Source organism: Oncorhynchus clarkii, chromosome 16, assembly GCF_045791955.1.
Source record: "Oncorhynchus clarkii lewisi isolate Uvic-CL-2024 chromosome 16, UVic_Ocla_1.0, whole genome shotgun sequence".
NCBI lineage: Eukaryota > Metazoa > Chordata > Actinopteri > Salmoniformes > Salmonidae > Oncorhynchus > Oncorhynchus clarkii.
In genome coordinates this window covers 40465104-40480268 of record NC_092162.1, presented here as the reverse complement: position 1 = coordinate 40480268, position 15165 = coordinate 40465104, and the positions used below count along the sequence as shown (strand labels likewise).

The 15165-nt window shown below is 39.6% G+C and overlaps 1 protein-coding gene across 1 annotated transcript; it reads right to left on the bottom strand.

Moving 5' to 3' along the window:
• Position 1: 1 nt before the first annotated feature.
• Positions 2–14580, bottom strand: LOC139368468 (carboxy-terminal domain RNA polymerase II polypeptide A small phosphatase 2-like). The gene is made up of 7 exons (XM_071107390.1): positions 13923–14580; positions 9711–9865; positions 7997–8101; positions 6141–6197; positions 5263–5355; positions 4214–4399; positions 2–2102 (listed from the first exon to the last, which is right to left on the bottom strand). Exons 1-7 carry the CDS (start codon positions 13981–13983, stop codon positions 1977–1979), a joined length of 783 nt encoding a protein of 260 aa, XP_070963491.1. The 5' UTR covers positions 13984–14580; the 3' UTR covers positions 2–1976.
• Positions 14581–15165: the final 585 nt, after the last annotated feature.

Genomic DNA, 15165 nt, shown 5'->3' with positions numbered 1-15165 from the left:
GGAAATTACAATCCAACTTTATTTTGGCAACTTTTGCCCAGTTTGCGTCCAATATATACTTATTTCTTGCCAAAAGCTATAGTGTAGGCCTAACATTTGTTTTTATCCAGAGTGATTTACAGGAGCAATTCCGGGTTAAGTGCCTTGCTCAAGGGCACATCGACAGATTTTTCACCTAGTCGGCTCAGTGATTCCTTTCGGTTACGAGCCCAACGCTCTTCGCCGCTAGACTACCTGGCGCCCTATTGGAAAGTATGACCCATCTTACACTGAACAACAATGTATAGGCAGGCCTACCTACATGTGTGTTCATGATTTACAATTTACATGTAGCTTTATTTTGTTTAATTACCAACAATGTCAATGAGAACAACTACATCTACACAATATCAACAACCAGATATCGTTGGTCAATCATTAGGATTGGTAAACATTCATTCAAATATCTTAAGTGATCAATGTACACAATAAAAACGGACATAAAACATTATATAAACAACTTGATTGTACCCACATAAAATAATCCTGGTTTCCATCATTATTTGTGGAATGGCAATATACTACAGTAACAAACATTTACTTGTTTTAACATTTACCTATTTAACATTTAACACAAACCCCCTGAATTTTGATTATTGTTTTTTGATAACACAATGTCGTTGGTATCATCTATGATGATTCGAGGAGTAATGTTTGAAAGGCACAGTTTGGAAGAAAATATGTGATTAACTTCACACAATCCAAAAATACTAGCCAGAAATTATAATTTGGCAGAGGTTTTGAATATTGTTGTTTTGATAACCTCATTTGCAGTGGGCAAATAATGATGGAAAATGAACACAAATTGTAAAAAATAAAATACTAATTCAGCATTAGGAGTACCACAATTCCATATAGTTTTGTATTATACAGTATTTGACCACATTCAGCATGGCATAAGGGTGCATATATCATATATCATATATCTGACTGAATTGGAAATGCAGTTGTCACTTCTTGAAGCAGTCTTACTTATCAAAACAAATAGTGCAACTTCTGTCATTTAGTATTACAAGAAAAACAGAAAAATAAATGTGTTAAAAGACTGGACCAAATATTCCAAGAGCGACACTATACTGTACTTCTGCTGAGCAGCCTACAACCATGCCATCCAGTGTGTTGGCATTCAAGTGACCAGATTAAAGAAGTTCGTCCCAAATGACAAACTCAAAGAGCTTTATAAAACTTTATGTTAACTTATGTTAATCATTAAAAAATATATATAATGTTGCTAATATTTGAAGCTCTTCAAAATTATTTACTTACAAATGTATTCAGTACTTATTGGAGAGGCATTTTTCTTTCTTGGCCATTTTACAGTAAATAATACAAATATTTACATACTTAAACATCCGTTAACCGTATAGTACATGAGCATATGCTGACTGGTCATATATCCAGGAAAATGTAAAGAATACATTCTGTTGGCATTCTGGATATGATTGTGACCCACCCGTATAACAAGTAGCACTGTAGTCCATCATTATAGAAGAGGATTGCATAGTGAGATTGGAAGAAGAAAACAAACCATTAAAACAGTTTGAGCTGCTTGGTTTTTGTGTTTGTTAAGAAGAAAAAAAAGGCACAATGATACAAGTGTCCTGAGTTAGATCAGGCCATTCAGGCCTCTGGTTTGGCAAAAAAAACAACAACACTTTATTCATATTCATTTGGAGTGATTGCAGTACTCTACGGTATTTTGGCTCAGAGTTGTCAGACAGTGATTGACAGACAGACAGATGCTCAGAGTAAAGGCCTTAGAATGTCATGAAGTGCTCGTCTGAAACAAATACACTGCATGTGTCTCTGGCTGGTGAGCATACAAATACAATGTTATATGAATAGAATGTTATTTTTCTATTTCTATGTTGGTGCGTATGTTCTGGGCCAGGTGCTGGCTAGTCTGGCAGTGAGAGCAGGGTCCTCTCCTGTCTCCATCATGGCACTCTTAGCTCCCCCAGTCTGATGTAGATGTCTTCAGCCTGACTCAGGTCTTCAAACACCGGCAGCAGGTGGAGCAGCTCCGAATCCTCCACATCATCAAACCAGGACACCACAGGAACCTGAGGGGGCAACAGAGAAACCATTCACTCACTTAATAATGCTTTGTTTGCAGTGTTAGGGTATTGACAAATTGTATATTCTTGTTGTATATATCAGAATGTATATATCTGTGCTAAATCTTAAGTTCATATTCTGTTAACTCAAACCCAAATAATAATGTTGTTGACTCATCCTATACTCATGCAGCGCATTCGGAAAGTATTCAGACCCCTTGACTTTTTCCACATTTTGTTACGTTACAGCCTTTTTCAAAAATGTATTAAATTGTTTTTCCCCCTCATTAATCTACACACAATACCCCATAATGACAAAGCAAAAATATTTTGTATTGTAAATGTATTTTTTTTAAAAACACCTGCGCTAAATTCAATTCAGACCCTTTACTCAGTACTTTGTTGAAGCACCTTTGGCAGTAATTACAGCCTCAAGTCTTCTTGGGTATGACGCTACAAGCTGGGCACACCTGTATTTGGCGACTTTCTCCCATTCTTCTCTGCAGATCCTCTCAAGCTCTGTCAGGTTGGATGGGGAGTGTCGCTGCACAGCTATTTTCAGGTCTCTCCAGAGATGTTCAAGTCCGGGCTCTGGCTGGGCCACTCAAGGACATTCAGAGACTTGTCCCGAAGCCACTCCTGTGTTGTCTTGGCTGTGTGCTTAGGGTTGTTGTCCTGTTGGAAGGTGAACCTTCACCCCAGTCTGAGCGCAGTAGAGCAGGGTTTCATCAAGGATCTTTCTGTACTTTGCACAATTCATCTTTCCTCAAATCGGACAAGTCTCCCAGTCCCTGGCGCTGAAAAACATCCCCACAGCATGATGTTGCCACCACCATGCTTCACTATAGGGATGGTTCCAGGTTTCCTCCAGACGTGGAGCTTAGCATTCAGGCCAAACTCTATGTGGGCTGTCATGTGCCTTTTACTGAGGAGTGGCTGCCGTCTGGCCACTCTACCATAAAGGGCCTGATTGGTAGAGTGCTGCAGAAATGGTTGTCCTTTTGGAAGGTTCTCCCATCTCCACAGAGGACTTCTGAAGCTCTGTCAGAGCGACCATCAGGTTCTTCATCACCTGACCAAGGCCTTTCAAACTACACCCGATTGCGTAGTTTGGCCGGGCGGCCACCCCTAGGAAGAGTCTTCGTGGTTCCAAACTTTTTCCATTTAAGAATGACGGAGGTCACTGTGTTCTTGGGGACCTCCAACGCTGCAGAAATGTTTTAGTACCCTTCCCCAGATCTGTGCCTCGACACAATCCTGTCTCGAAGCTCTATAGAAAATTCCTTTGATCTCATGGCTTGGGACCTTATAACTGTGGGACCTTATATAGACAGGTGTTTGCCTTTCCAAGTCATGTCCAATCAATTGAATTTACCACCAGTGCATTCCAATCAAGTTGTAGAAACATCTCAAGGACGATAAATGGAAACAGGATGCACCTGAGCTCAATTTCGAGTCTCATAGCAAAGGGTCTGAATACTTATGTAAATAAGGTATTTCTGTTTTTTTATTTGTAATCTTTTTTTAAATTTGTAATAAATTTGCAAACATTTAGAAAAACCTGTTTTTGCTTTGTCATTATGGGTATTGTGTGTAGATTGATGACCAAAAAAATAAATGTAATCCATTTGAGAATAAGGCTGTAACGTAACAAAATGTGGAAAAGGGAAGGGGTCTGAATACTTTCCGAATGCTCTGTATGTGGCCAAAGGATAAATGGAAGTGAAAACACTAACATCTCAAAACAGACCGTTTAAAGAATGCTTGCCATTTCCTCATAGAGGATGATGTCATCCTACTCGCCTGAATATTTTTTATGACGGGTATACGCCCACACCATTCCACAGAAAAGCTGCTTTTAACCTACTTTATTACAATTATTTTTAAGAAAAACTATTTCACTCATATTGTAATTATTGTAATTAATAAGAGGTCATATTACATGGAAATCTGGGAACACTGGACATTTATTTTAAGTGGAATATAAGGTTAAACCTTTAAAGAGTGAATAGCATAGAATGCAGTAAAATGTGAAATAAAATCATGTTAATTATCAGTTTGAATCCATAAAGCGGTCACAGTTGAGTTGAAAGAAGTTGAATGAAACCCAAACTCACAGCATTCTCAGGGTGGAAGATGTATGAAGCAGGAGAGTTGTCCAAGATGAGGGTCTTATGGAGCTCTCTGCCCAGTAGGCTGAGGTCTTTGACATAGAAACCCTGATGGAACACACAGGACTCCCGGAACAGCCGCGCCCGGAACACCCCACACTGATCCAACAGGTCAGTCACTGGGTCTGCATACTAGGGGAGGGCAAGGAAATGGGGGGAGAGGGGAATGGAGAGTAGGGGGTAAGGTGTCACCAAAGTTTACCCAAGCTACTAATAATGTACAATTGCGGTCAAATATTCGGGCACCCTGAGCTGAATGTTCCATTTTCTCTTTTCAAAACTGGTTGAATGGCTATTTTTACCCTGTATGCACCTTTAACTTTTGGGCTCCCGAGTGGCGCAGCAGTCTAAGGCACTGCATCTCAGTGCTAGAGGAGTCACTACAGACCGTGGTTTGATTCCAGGCTGTATTACAACCGGCCGTGATTGGGAGTCCCATAGGGCGGCGCACAATTGGCCCAGCGTCATCTGGGTTAGAGTTTGGCCGGGGTAGGCCGTCAACAAGAATTTGTTCTTAATTGGCTTGCCTAGTTGAATAAAGGTTAAAGAAATAAAAAATATGTAACTTCCCACAGGTGAGATAAATAACACAATAAATGAGAATAAATTGCCTCCAACCAAATCAATTCTTTATATTTAAGTCCAGGCCATTTTGTTTTTACTTTGAAGTGTGAACACCAATTTTTTTTCTATTTCAAACTTATTTAAAAAAAATATATAGAATTGTGCAAGGGTGCCAATATAGTTGACCACAAAAGTAACTACACGTTACATTGAAAATGTATGCTAGCTCCTTTATATGTAAATTCACAAAGCAGGTTTTGGCACTACAAAGGTCATCTAACACACGGGGAAAAGGCTACAGAGGGTTGGGAAAGAGAAAAAACTTGTAAGACTTCCTAAACTAGTATTCAAAATGAAGAGTAATCTTCTCAAGAAGAATCATAGGGAAATGTCATAACATCAAAATGTTTTTTTGTTTTTTTTTAGCTTACCTTGGCAAGACTGGCAGTAAACAGAATACACTCAAACAGCTCTCCCATTCGCTGTAGGAACTCATCCACATACGGCCTCTTCAGCACGTATACCTGAAACAAACACCTGGCATTAATGTTTTGTAACACTTTGCATTGTGTTGCCCTTATACCTAGCTATGTAACAACACTATAATTACTACAGTAACAACATTCTTATTACTTTACTAATTGCTTTGAAATGACATAGTAACGGAGTATTATATTATTATTATAATATTCACTCTTCCTCTGTAGTCATACTTATATTTGTTCCACATTACATGAAATTGTTGTTGTCATTGTGTCCATTACCAGTTGCTGGTGGACAGTTCCTGAAACAAGTAATCAAGAACAGGCCGTGCATGTGTTAACCAGCCTATCCTGGATTACTTGAACCAGGCAGAGGCCCATGGTGAAGAATCCCGAACCAAACGACAGTACTCACATGCGCAGTTGTGCATATGCATTTTTTGCATGAAGTTCTGCATGCAAAGGACACAACACAGTGTTGAATTATTATCCCCGGTGCAGTGCATTGATGAGTGAATTCTGTTCCACATTTTCTCTAAAAGTGTGCTCTAAAATTGTGTGCTCTTATTTATGAAAAGTGAACTAACTATGCTGAAATGACTTCCTTCTTCTTTTTTTTTACACTTACACTTCCTTTCCCAGTCAACCTCACGTCTGTCCACTAGAGGGCTCATAGCGCCCGTAACAAACCTCATCTGTCCTAAAAACACATCCTATTTTAAGCTCAGCAAACACTGAACTCTGAACACATCAACATACAGTACATGAACGCCAAGCTACCCGACTCGACAAGCGCACACATACTGCATTTAGTTCATATATTTTACCTGGTGTGTGGTCCCCTCAATCTCCACAGGCACTATGAAGTCTGCATTGCTAATAGGCTAAGGAAAGAACACAGAGGGAGCCGTTGAACATTCTAATGCAATTACATAAGATAAAATCACTAAGACCTGGACTATAATAACCACATAAATATAATATACAATATTGTTCAAAAATTTGGAGTCACTTAGAAATGTCCATGTTCAAATAACATCAAATTGATCAGGAATACAGTGTAGACATTGTTAATGTTGTAAATGACTATTGTAGCTGGAAACGGCTGATGTTTTTATGAAATATTTACATAGGCGTACAGAGGCCCATTATCAGCAACCATCACTCCTGTGTTCCAATGGCATGTTGTGTTAGCTAATCTAAGTTTATAATTTTAAAAGGATATTTATCATTAGAAAACCCTTTTGCAATTATGTTAGCACAGCTGAAAACTGTTGTTCTGATTAAAGAAGCAACAAAACTGGCCTTCTTTAGACTAGTTGAGTATCTAGAGCATCAGTATTTGTGGGTTCGATTACAGGCTCAAAATGGCTAGAAACAAATAACTTTCTTCTGAAACTCGTCAGTCTATTCTTGTTCTGAGAAATGAAGGCTATTCCATGAGAGAAATTGCCAAGAAACTGAAGATCTGGTGCAACGCTGTGTACTACTCTGTTCACAGAACAGTGCAAACTGGCTCTAACCAGAATAGAAAGAGGAGTGTGAGGCCCCTGTGCACAACTGAGCAAGAGGACAAGTACATTAGAGTGTCTAGTTTGAGAAACAGAAGACTCACAAGTCCTCAACGAACAGCTTCATTAAAAAGTACCCGCAAAACACCAGTCTCAACGTCAACAGTGAAGAGGCGACTCCGGGATGCTGGCCTTCTAGGCACAGTTCCTCTGTCCAGTGTCTGTGTTCTCTTGCCCATCTTAATATTTTATTTTTATTGGCCAGTCTGAGATATGTATTTTTCTTTGTAACTCAGCATCCCAGAGTCGCCTCTTCACTGTTGACGTTGAGACTGGTGTTTTGTGGGTACTTTTTAATGAAGCTGTTCGTTGAGGACTTGTGAGTCTTCTGTTTCTCAAACTAGACACTCTAATGTACTTGTCCTCTTGCTGAGTTGTGCACAGGGGCCTCACACTCCTCTTTCTATTCTGGTTAGAGCCAGTTTGCGCTGTTCTGTGAAGGGAGTAGTACACAGCGTTGTACCAGATCTTCAGTTTCTTGGAAAGTTCTCGCATGGAATAACCTTAATTTCTCCGAACAAGTTTCATAAGAAAGTTATTTGTTTCTGGCCATTTTGAGCCTGTAATCGAACCCACAAATGCTGATGCTCTAGATACTCAACTAGTCTAAAGAAGGCCCGTTTTATTGCTTCTTTAATCAGAACAACAGTTTTCAGCAGTGCCAACATAATTGCAAAAGGGTTTTCTAATGATCAATTAGTCTTTTGAAATTATAAACTTGGATTAGCTAACACAACGTGCCATTGGAACACAGAAGTGATGGTTTCTGATAATGGGCCTCTGTACCCCTATGTAGATATTCCATTTAAAAAAATCAGCCGTTTCCAGCTACAAAAGTAATTTACAACATTAACAATGTCTACACTGTATTTGTGATCAATTTGATGTTATTTTAATGGACAAAAAAATGTGCTTTTCTTTCAAAAACAAGGATATTTCTAAATGACCCCAAACGTTTTAACGATAGTGTACATATAACAAAGAAAAACATGATTAACTTTATGATATTTCCTCTTAACGACTGTTGAAACAAATACCCATACAAAACCCTTTAACAGTGAGTTGACAACAGCAGTAGTTACAGTGAGAGCTAAATAAAGGTCAGTAGCTACCTTGAATGAGCTATGCACCAGTGTTTCATCCAGGTCTATGACCACACATATCTTCCCCTGGTCCTGAGGTATCATCTCCGGCAGCAGGCTGGGTCCAGATGAGAGCTGTGGTTGAGGAGACAAGAGTACAGACCAAGGTCACTACTGTATCTGTACAGAGCACTCATTGGGGACAACAACACATCTTGCCCGTTTTATTAGGCTGGCTTTATGCTTCATCAACACTTCCTCACTCTACTACCATTAAAAATCAAATGACATTTATAGATTTCCACCAACCAATGCAACTACACTATAATAACAGTGTCGCAGTGTAACACCTGTGGGCTGTTGACAGCCGATGGACTTGATAGGCTATAGGGTCTATACTGTACATATACATGTTACATCAGATTCAATTCAGAGACGCAAACAATACCCAGGCCTCACAACAGATACTGCTGCCTCACTGCTTCTGTGCTGCCTGGAGGACACTAGGTAATGTGAACAAACATGAAGCTCATTAGCCCCTGGTTACATGGCGCTAACGCCCATCTACACCTGACAGCCTCACAAGTGGCCAGTGGGCAACAACACCTTTTCATGCTTCTGTACACATCGGTTACGACACACCGGGTACTAAATACTGTACATCTCTAACATATCTTATGTCTCCCACATGAACTGACATGCACATCACATGATCCACTCTTTGTAGGCCCTCTGCACCTCTGTTTTGCCTTAGTGGATTGCAATTCACTCAGCTGTCTTATCGTAGGAGATCTATGTGAACAGACCTAAAAACTCTGTAGCCGCCAACCGTCATGGTGGTGTTCAAGATGTTCACAACAGGTGCAGCAGCTACTCCATATTGCAACATGCTGTTATAACATCCACGGGCAATAATCCCACACATTCTCACGGGACAATAGGTATTGCTCAACAGAGGAAAGCTATCAATTTCCGAAGTAGTTATTTTATGCCTTTCCTGCAATTACGCTGGAGTAGTTAGAACATGTGATGAGGCACTTGACAGTGGTAAAATAAAAAGGTTTGACAAAAAACACTTAGTTGTTCACACAAGAGTATCATATCCTATAATAAAGGCTAACATGGCAAATTATAATGTTGTCACGCCCTGACCTTAGTTATCTCTGTTTTCGTTATTATTTTGGTTAGGTCAGGGTGTGACGAGGGAGGGTATGCTTGTTTTGTCTTGTCTAGGTTTTTTGTATATCTATGGGTTTTGTAAGTCTAGGTAATTGTATGTCTATGATGGCCTGAATTGGTTCCCAATCAGAGGCAGCTGTTTATCGTTGTCTCTGATTGGGGATCCTATTTAGGTTGCCATTTTTCCTTTTGGTTTTGTGGGTTCTTGTCTATGTGTAGTTGCCTGTCAGCACTTGTTTTGTATAGTGGCACGGTTATTTTGTTCAGTGTTCTTTCTTCATTAAAAGAAGAATGTATGCATATCACGCTGCGCCTTGGTCTCCTTCATACAACGAACTAGACAAATGTGTGAAACTTTGTGGCAATTTTGTTAAAATTTAGACTCTGCTTAAAGTGTCCAAACAAGCTTTGCAAACAAAACAAAATGCAAAATGACACTTTTTAGGCTACATAAAAGTCCCATACTTGGTTGAAATAGGGCAAACAACAGTCCATACACTATTTCTGATATGGATAATTACAACTACAATGCTGCCGTGATGCCGAGAGGAATAAATTATGTTACCTTGACAACGTCCCCATTGTCCTGTGGCTCCAGCAATGCATCCTGGGAAGGTGGCAGTGGTTTGGGGGCAGCCTGTGCTCCTCTGAGGCAACAGAAAAGTGCTTTGAAGAGGTTACAACTCCTAGGCTTCTTCGGAGAAGACCTGCTCACCTGGCCTGTCATGAGGGCAAAAATAAGAATGCTTTTAATGTGTGTGAAAATTAGCTGTGACATAACCAAGCTTTTGATTCAAACTGAGTGATATGAAAATTATATTCACAAACACATTATGCTCATTCTCACACGGCAATGAAGGTTCTTATAAGCCAAGTAGATGGATGGAGTGAGGGAAATGGATGTTGTACATTTCTTTTCCCATGAAGAAGTAAGAAGGATTTCCCCCATTTTGAGAGACATCGTTGCTGTACATAACGTAGAATGAACTCCTTGCTCCCTTTACGAAAGGGAGCAAGGACACACACGCATACACACACACATACACGCACACACACACTCTGGGTTTAATGAGGTTGCTGCTGCTGGAAGGGGCTGGTACATGTTATATAATCACAGAGAGGGCGGGAAAACCCACACTCTTCACTAGGCAGTGACTGCTTCTCAAATGGCAGCCTATTCCCTATTGAGTGCATTACTTGTATCCAGGACCCTGTGGCACTGGTCAGAAGTTGTGCATAGGGAGTAGGGTGCCATTTGGGACACAGGCAGTACTTTCTGCTGTAGAAAACACAGACAGAAAACATTCCAACCATTTCACTGACTCTCCTGGAACAAGACCTCTGGCTGGAGCGGAGCAAGCCGAAGTCAGTCACACCTCAATGCTCCAAGCCCCCTTTGATCAGTCACTGTAAAAATGTGTCCTAGTTCACAGAGGTTCCACTACTGGGGGAAATTAGCATCTATTATTTGGTTGGATTGGATATGCATAGCACCTATGTTAATATACAGTACCAGTCAAAAGTTTGGAAACACCGACTCGTTCAAGGGGTTTTTCTTAATTTTTTACTATTTTCTACATTGTAGAATAATAGTGAAGACATCAAATCTATGAAATAACACATATAGAATCATGTAGTAACCAAAAAAAGTGTTAAACAAATCAAAATATATTTTAGATTTTTCAAAAGTAGCCACCCTTTGCCTTGATGACAGCTTTGCACACTCTTGGCATTCTCTCAACCAGATTCATGAGATAGTCACCTGGAATGCTTTTCCAACAGTTGTGAAGGTGTTGCCACATATGCTGAGCACTTGTTGGCTGCTTTTCCTTCACTCTATGGTCCAACTCATCCCAAACCATCTCAATTGGGTTGAGGTCGGGTGTTTGTGGAGGCCAGGTCATCGATGCAACACTCCATCACTCTCCTTCTTGGTCAAATAGCCGTTACACAGCGTTGAGGTGTGTTGGGTCATTGTCTTGTTGAAAAACAAATGCTAGTACCACTAAGCACAGACCAGATGGGATGGCGTATTGCTGCAGAATGCTGGGGTAGCCATGCTGGTTAAGTGTGCCTTGAATTCTAAATAAATCACAGACAGTGTCACCAGCAAAGCACCCCCACACCATTACACCTCCTCCTCCATGCTTCACGGTGTGAACCACACATGCAGAGATCATCCGTTCACCTGCTCTGCATCTCACAAAGACATGGCTGTTGGAAATAAAAATCTCAAATTTGGACTCATCAGACCAAAGGACAAAATTCCACCGGTCTAATGTCAATTGCTCTTGTTTCTTGGCCCAAGCAGGTCTCTTCTTATTATTGGTGTCCTTTAGTAGTGGTTTCTTTGCCGCAATTCAACCATGAAGGCCTGATTCACGCAGTCTCCTCTGAACAGTTGATGTTGAGATGTGCCTGTTACTTGAACTCTGTGAAGCATTTATTTGGGCTGCAATTTCGGAGGCTGGTAACTCCAATGAACTTATCCTCTGCAGCAGAGGTAACTCTGGGTCTTCCGGATTGACTGACCTTCATGTCTTAAAGTAATGATGGACAGTCATTTCTCTTTGCTTATTTGAGCTGTTCTTGCCATAATATGGACTTGGTCTTTTACCAAATAAGGCTATCATCTGGGGGCCCACAGAGCACTAGGGCCCAGTGCCATTTTCAACATTTTCTCTATAAAATAAAATGTTTGTTGTAACAATATTTGAAGGACACCTACATAAGGACAGATTCATAATGGAAGTGCTTTAGCATTTCTAAAATGTAATTGTCAAACAAGGGGAAATTTGCAGTATTCGTGTAGTTGTTAGCATAGCTAAGCATTTATGAAATGCTCATGTACTGCTTATGAATGTGTTATGTATGGAGTTATGAGTGTGTTATGAAGTCCTTATAAGGATTTTAGGTACTGTTCAAATAAAGTGTTACCGAAATTGTTTAGAACTGACCTGTATAGGCATATTGCCAATCAGTGTACATGTAATAGTAAAAATGATTGATGATGTGGATATCCTTCATCAACATAAACATAACATGCTAGTGCCAAAAGGGGGGAAAGAACCTCTGAGCATAGGGGTCCAAAGCCATTTTAAAGGGTAGAAAAGCCTATAGCTGAATATATGAAAACAATATTCTAATAAAAGAGAAGAAAAAAAACAATATATAATAATCTATAATATTTTTCTCTGCTGAGCAAACATAGGAGCAGAAGGGTTTATCCTATCACACATAATCTGGTATTGTACCATTATCAAAGAGCAGTACACAGTGGCGTACCACAGTTTCGCAGGCCCGCAAGGTCTGAGCATATTTTTATTTGCAGTTTTATAGCTAATCTCATACTATTCTCCACATTTTGCAATGAGGACGAGAGAATTTAGCATTTTTAAAACGAATTTCCTGGAATTCTACACATATTGCCAAAGGTCTCGAGAGAAAAATGTGCAGTTTTATAGCTAATCTCACGCTATTCTACACATTTTGCCAGTTTAACTGCTAATTTCCTATAATTCGATTATTTTTTTTTGCCATGGTTTATGACGTGTTTATATGCTATCTGCATTTTGGGGGGGTTGGGGGCCCCCAAAACTATAGGGCCCAGTGCCATTAGAGTATCAGGCCTATCCTTTAATTCAAACCAAAGTGCCAGAAGCATAAAAACAACGAATCTTTGAAACCGCGCTTTACAATGGGCGGAGGAGGGAGAAGGGCATGTGTTTGTGCATACCACTGTCAACACCGACTGCGGTACCTGGCATTTCTACGGTTATGCTTGTCATCTTTCATCAGCAACCGTTTTAGGTTTAATTTCCAACAGCCAAAGGAAAAAAACACATACACTTGCCAATCTTTATATCGTACATTGTATCGTCCAGGCCTTTGATATATGCGGTATTTTTCGAATGAGATTCGGATAGTGTACCACACTGGCGCGCATTGATCTGGCTTGGTGTATTTGTCTCCAGGCTGAGCCTGCGAACAAAAACAAGACATGGCTGTGCTGTGTGTATGGCTCTAGACAGATGTGACAGTAATATGGAAAGGTGCCATACAACAACTAGAAAATAAGATAAAGCATAAATCATAAACACAGGGCAGGCTAAATGCTGGGGTGGTTTGGTTTACCATTTTACGCGCGAAAAGACAAGTCTGTCAATTTATTTAATTATTATTATTAGCTATAAACATCCCTAAATGTCTAGTAAGATGGCATTAGATAACCTTGTTTTGATCCATAGAAATACCATAACATCAACAAAACGGAATCATTTGATTGTCTTGAAAGTCCAATAATGTGCGTAAATAGGTAAGAAATATTGATTTGGCTAACAAACACTGTTTTAATATCCTTTGCAGGTTTGAGTTCGTGATTACATACCAAATGTAATGCAGTTTTTCAAACAGCCTTTACTCTCGCATTGTCAAAAATGTGTTTGAACCAGAGGGGAAACACTTTCCAATTATACAGGTGTTCCATAATAACTGAAAATCAATCCATGTTCAGCATCAGTTGCATATAATATAGACATTTAATATAGCCTATTTGTATGCAAGATTAATCAAATGTGTAGTAGGCTGCATAGCCGACCGTCAAGAGCAGTGCGCTCTAGAATGTCGCGCGCAATGTCCGCGACGTTGGAACTGTCAAATGGACGTGCTGGAAACATGTTTACATCAACCTTATATTTCATAACTTAACGAACCTTCTCCATATCAAATCAACCCATGTTTAATCAGAATAAACAATAGAAACGGGAGCATATCCTACCTGTTTTCGTCGACAATTGAATGTCTTCTTTCTGCACTTGAGTGATGATAGAACTTTCCATCTGACAAGCACAGAGCCCTCAAAATCCAATCCGTTCCCCAAACAGAGATAAGCAGCCTTCATTAGGTTATGTTGACAAGTTACTAAAGGATTGCCTTGATAACTGTCATCCGTGTGTGTCTGTGTTGGATTTGTAAGAGGCTACATTTCACAGGCAACAATGTTTCTTTATTCCTCGCTTCTTCTGTTGTCCACACATGGGAGGGGCAGGGCGCTTGGATATGTTTTCGTCGTTGCGATTCCCTCTGCTGCGCCTCTCGGTTTACTTTATCACTAGTATATTTCCCGAACGGCCCCTTCCTGTCTCTGCGAAGTCCTCAATTTTCACTCCAACAACATGGAGAATACAGGCGAAAGAAGAAAAACAACCGAGGAAATGGGGCAAGGGGGCGGTTTCAAGTTCCCCTTGCAATAGATAAACAACACCGTCAAAATTGAATGATTACTGAGAGGAGGAGAATAAAACAGATTACACCGGCGGTAATATTTCTGAAAATTAAAAATGGTTATAAATATAATTATATTTTAAATGTGAGACTTGTTTTTTTCCCCAGTGCTTTGTTTTTCTTCGGCGGGACTTCAAGGGTGCCTTGAAACCGTTGCTAGCTTCGGATTGGATCTTTGAAAAATGGGAGTTGCAAAGGCATTCTTCGCTATTCTGCACGCTCCACACCAAAAACATTCCAGCGCTGGTTTTGTCACAAGTCGATATAATATGATTGAAATCAATTGCATTATTCAATTAGGCAAAACATATCAACATATAAATTATAACATGAATAATAATAATAATATTAAAATAGTTTTATTTTATATTGTCATTGATATTATCAATCTTTAATTCATTGAAATACACAGTACGTCAGTAATTGCAGTAATGACAAAGAAAAAAACATGACTTCTAACTAGTCATAAGAATAATTTAAATTTATGCACAGTATATGATTGTTTCCTTTTTTTGCTAAATATATTTATGTGCATCATAACTATGATAATCTGTTTTGTTGATTTGTTGTAATTTGCCAGCACTACAACCTGACAACACTTCCTAATATGCAGATCATTGAAGAGGTAGCCAAGCATTTTTTTAATTGTGAATTGCAGTGCATCACATACTTCATGAGTTTCACTGTTGTTTCTATTTTTGATTGTTGACAAAAAAATACATTACACCAGCACTACA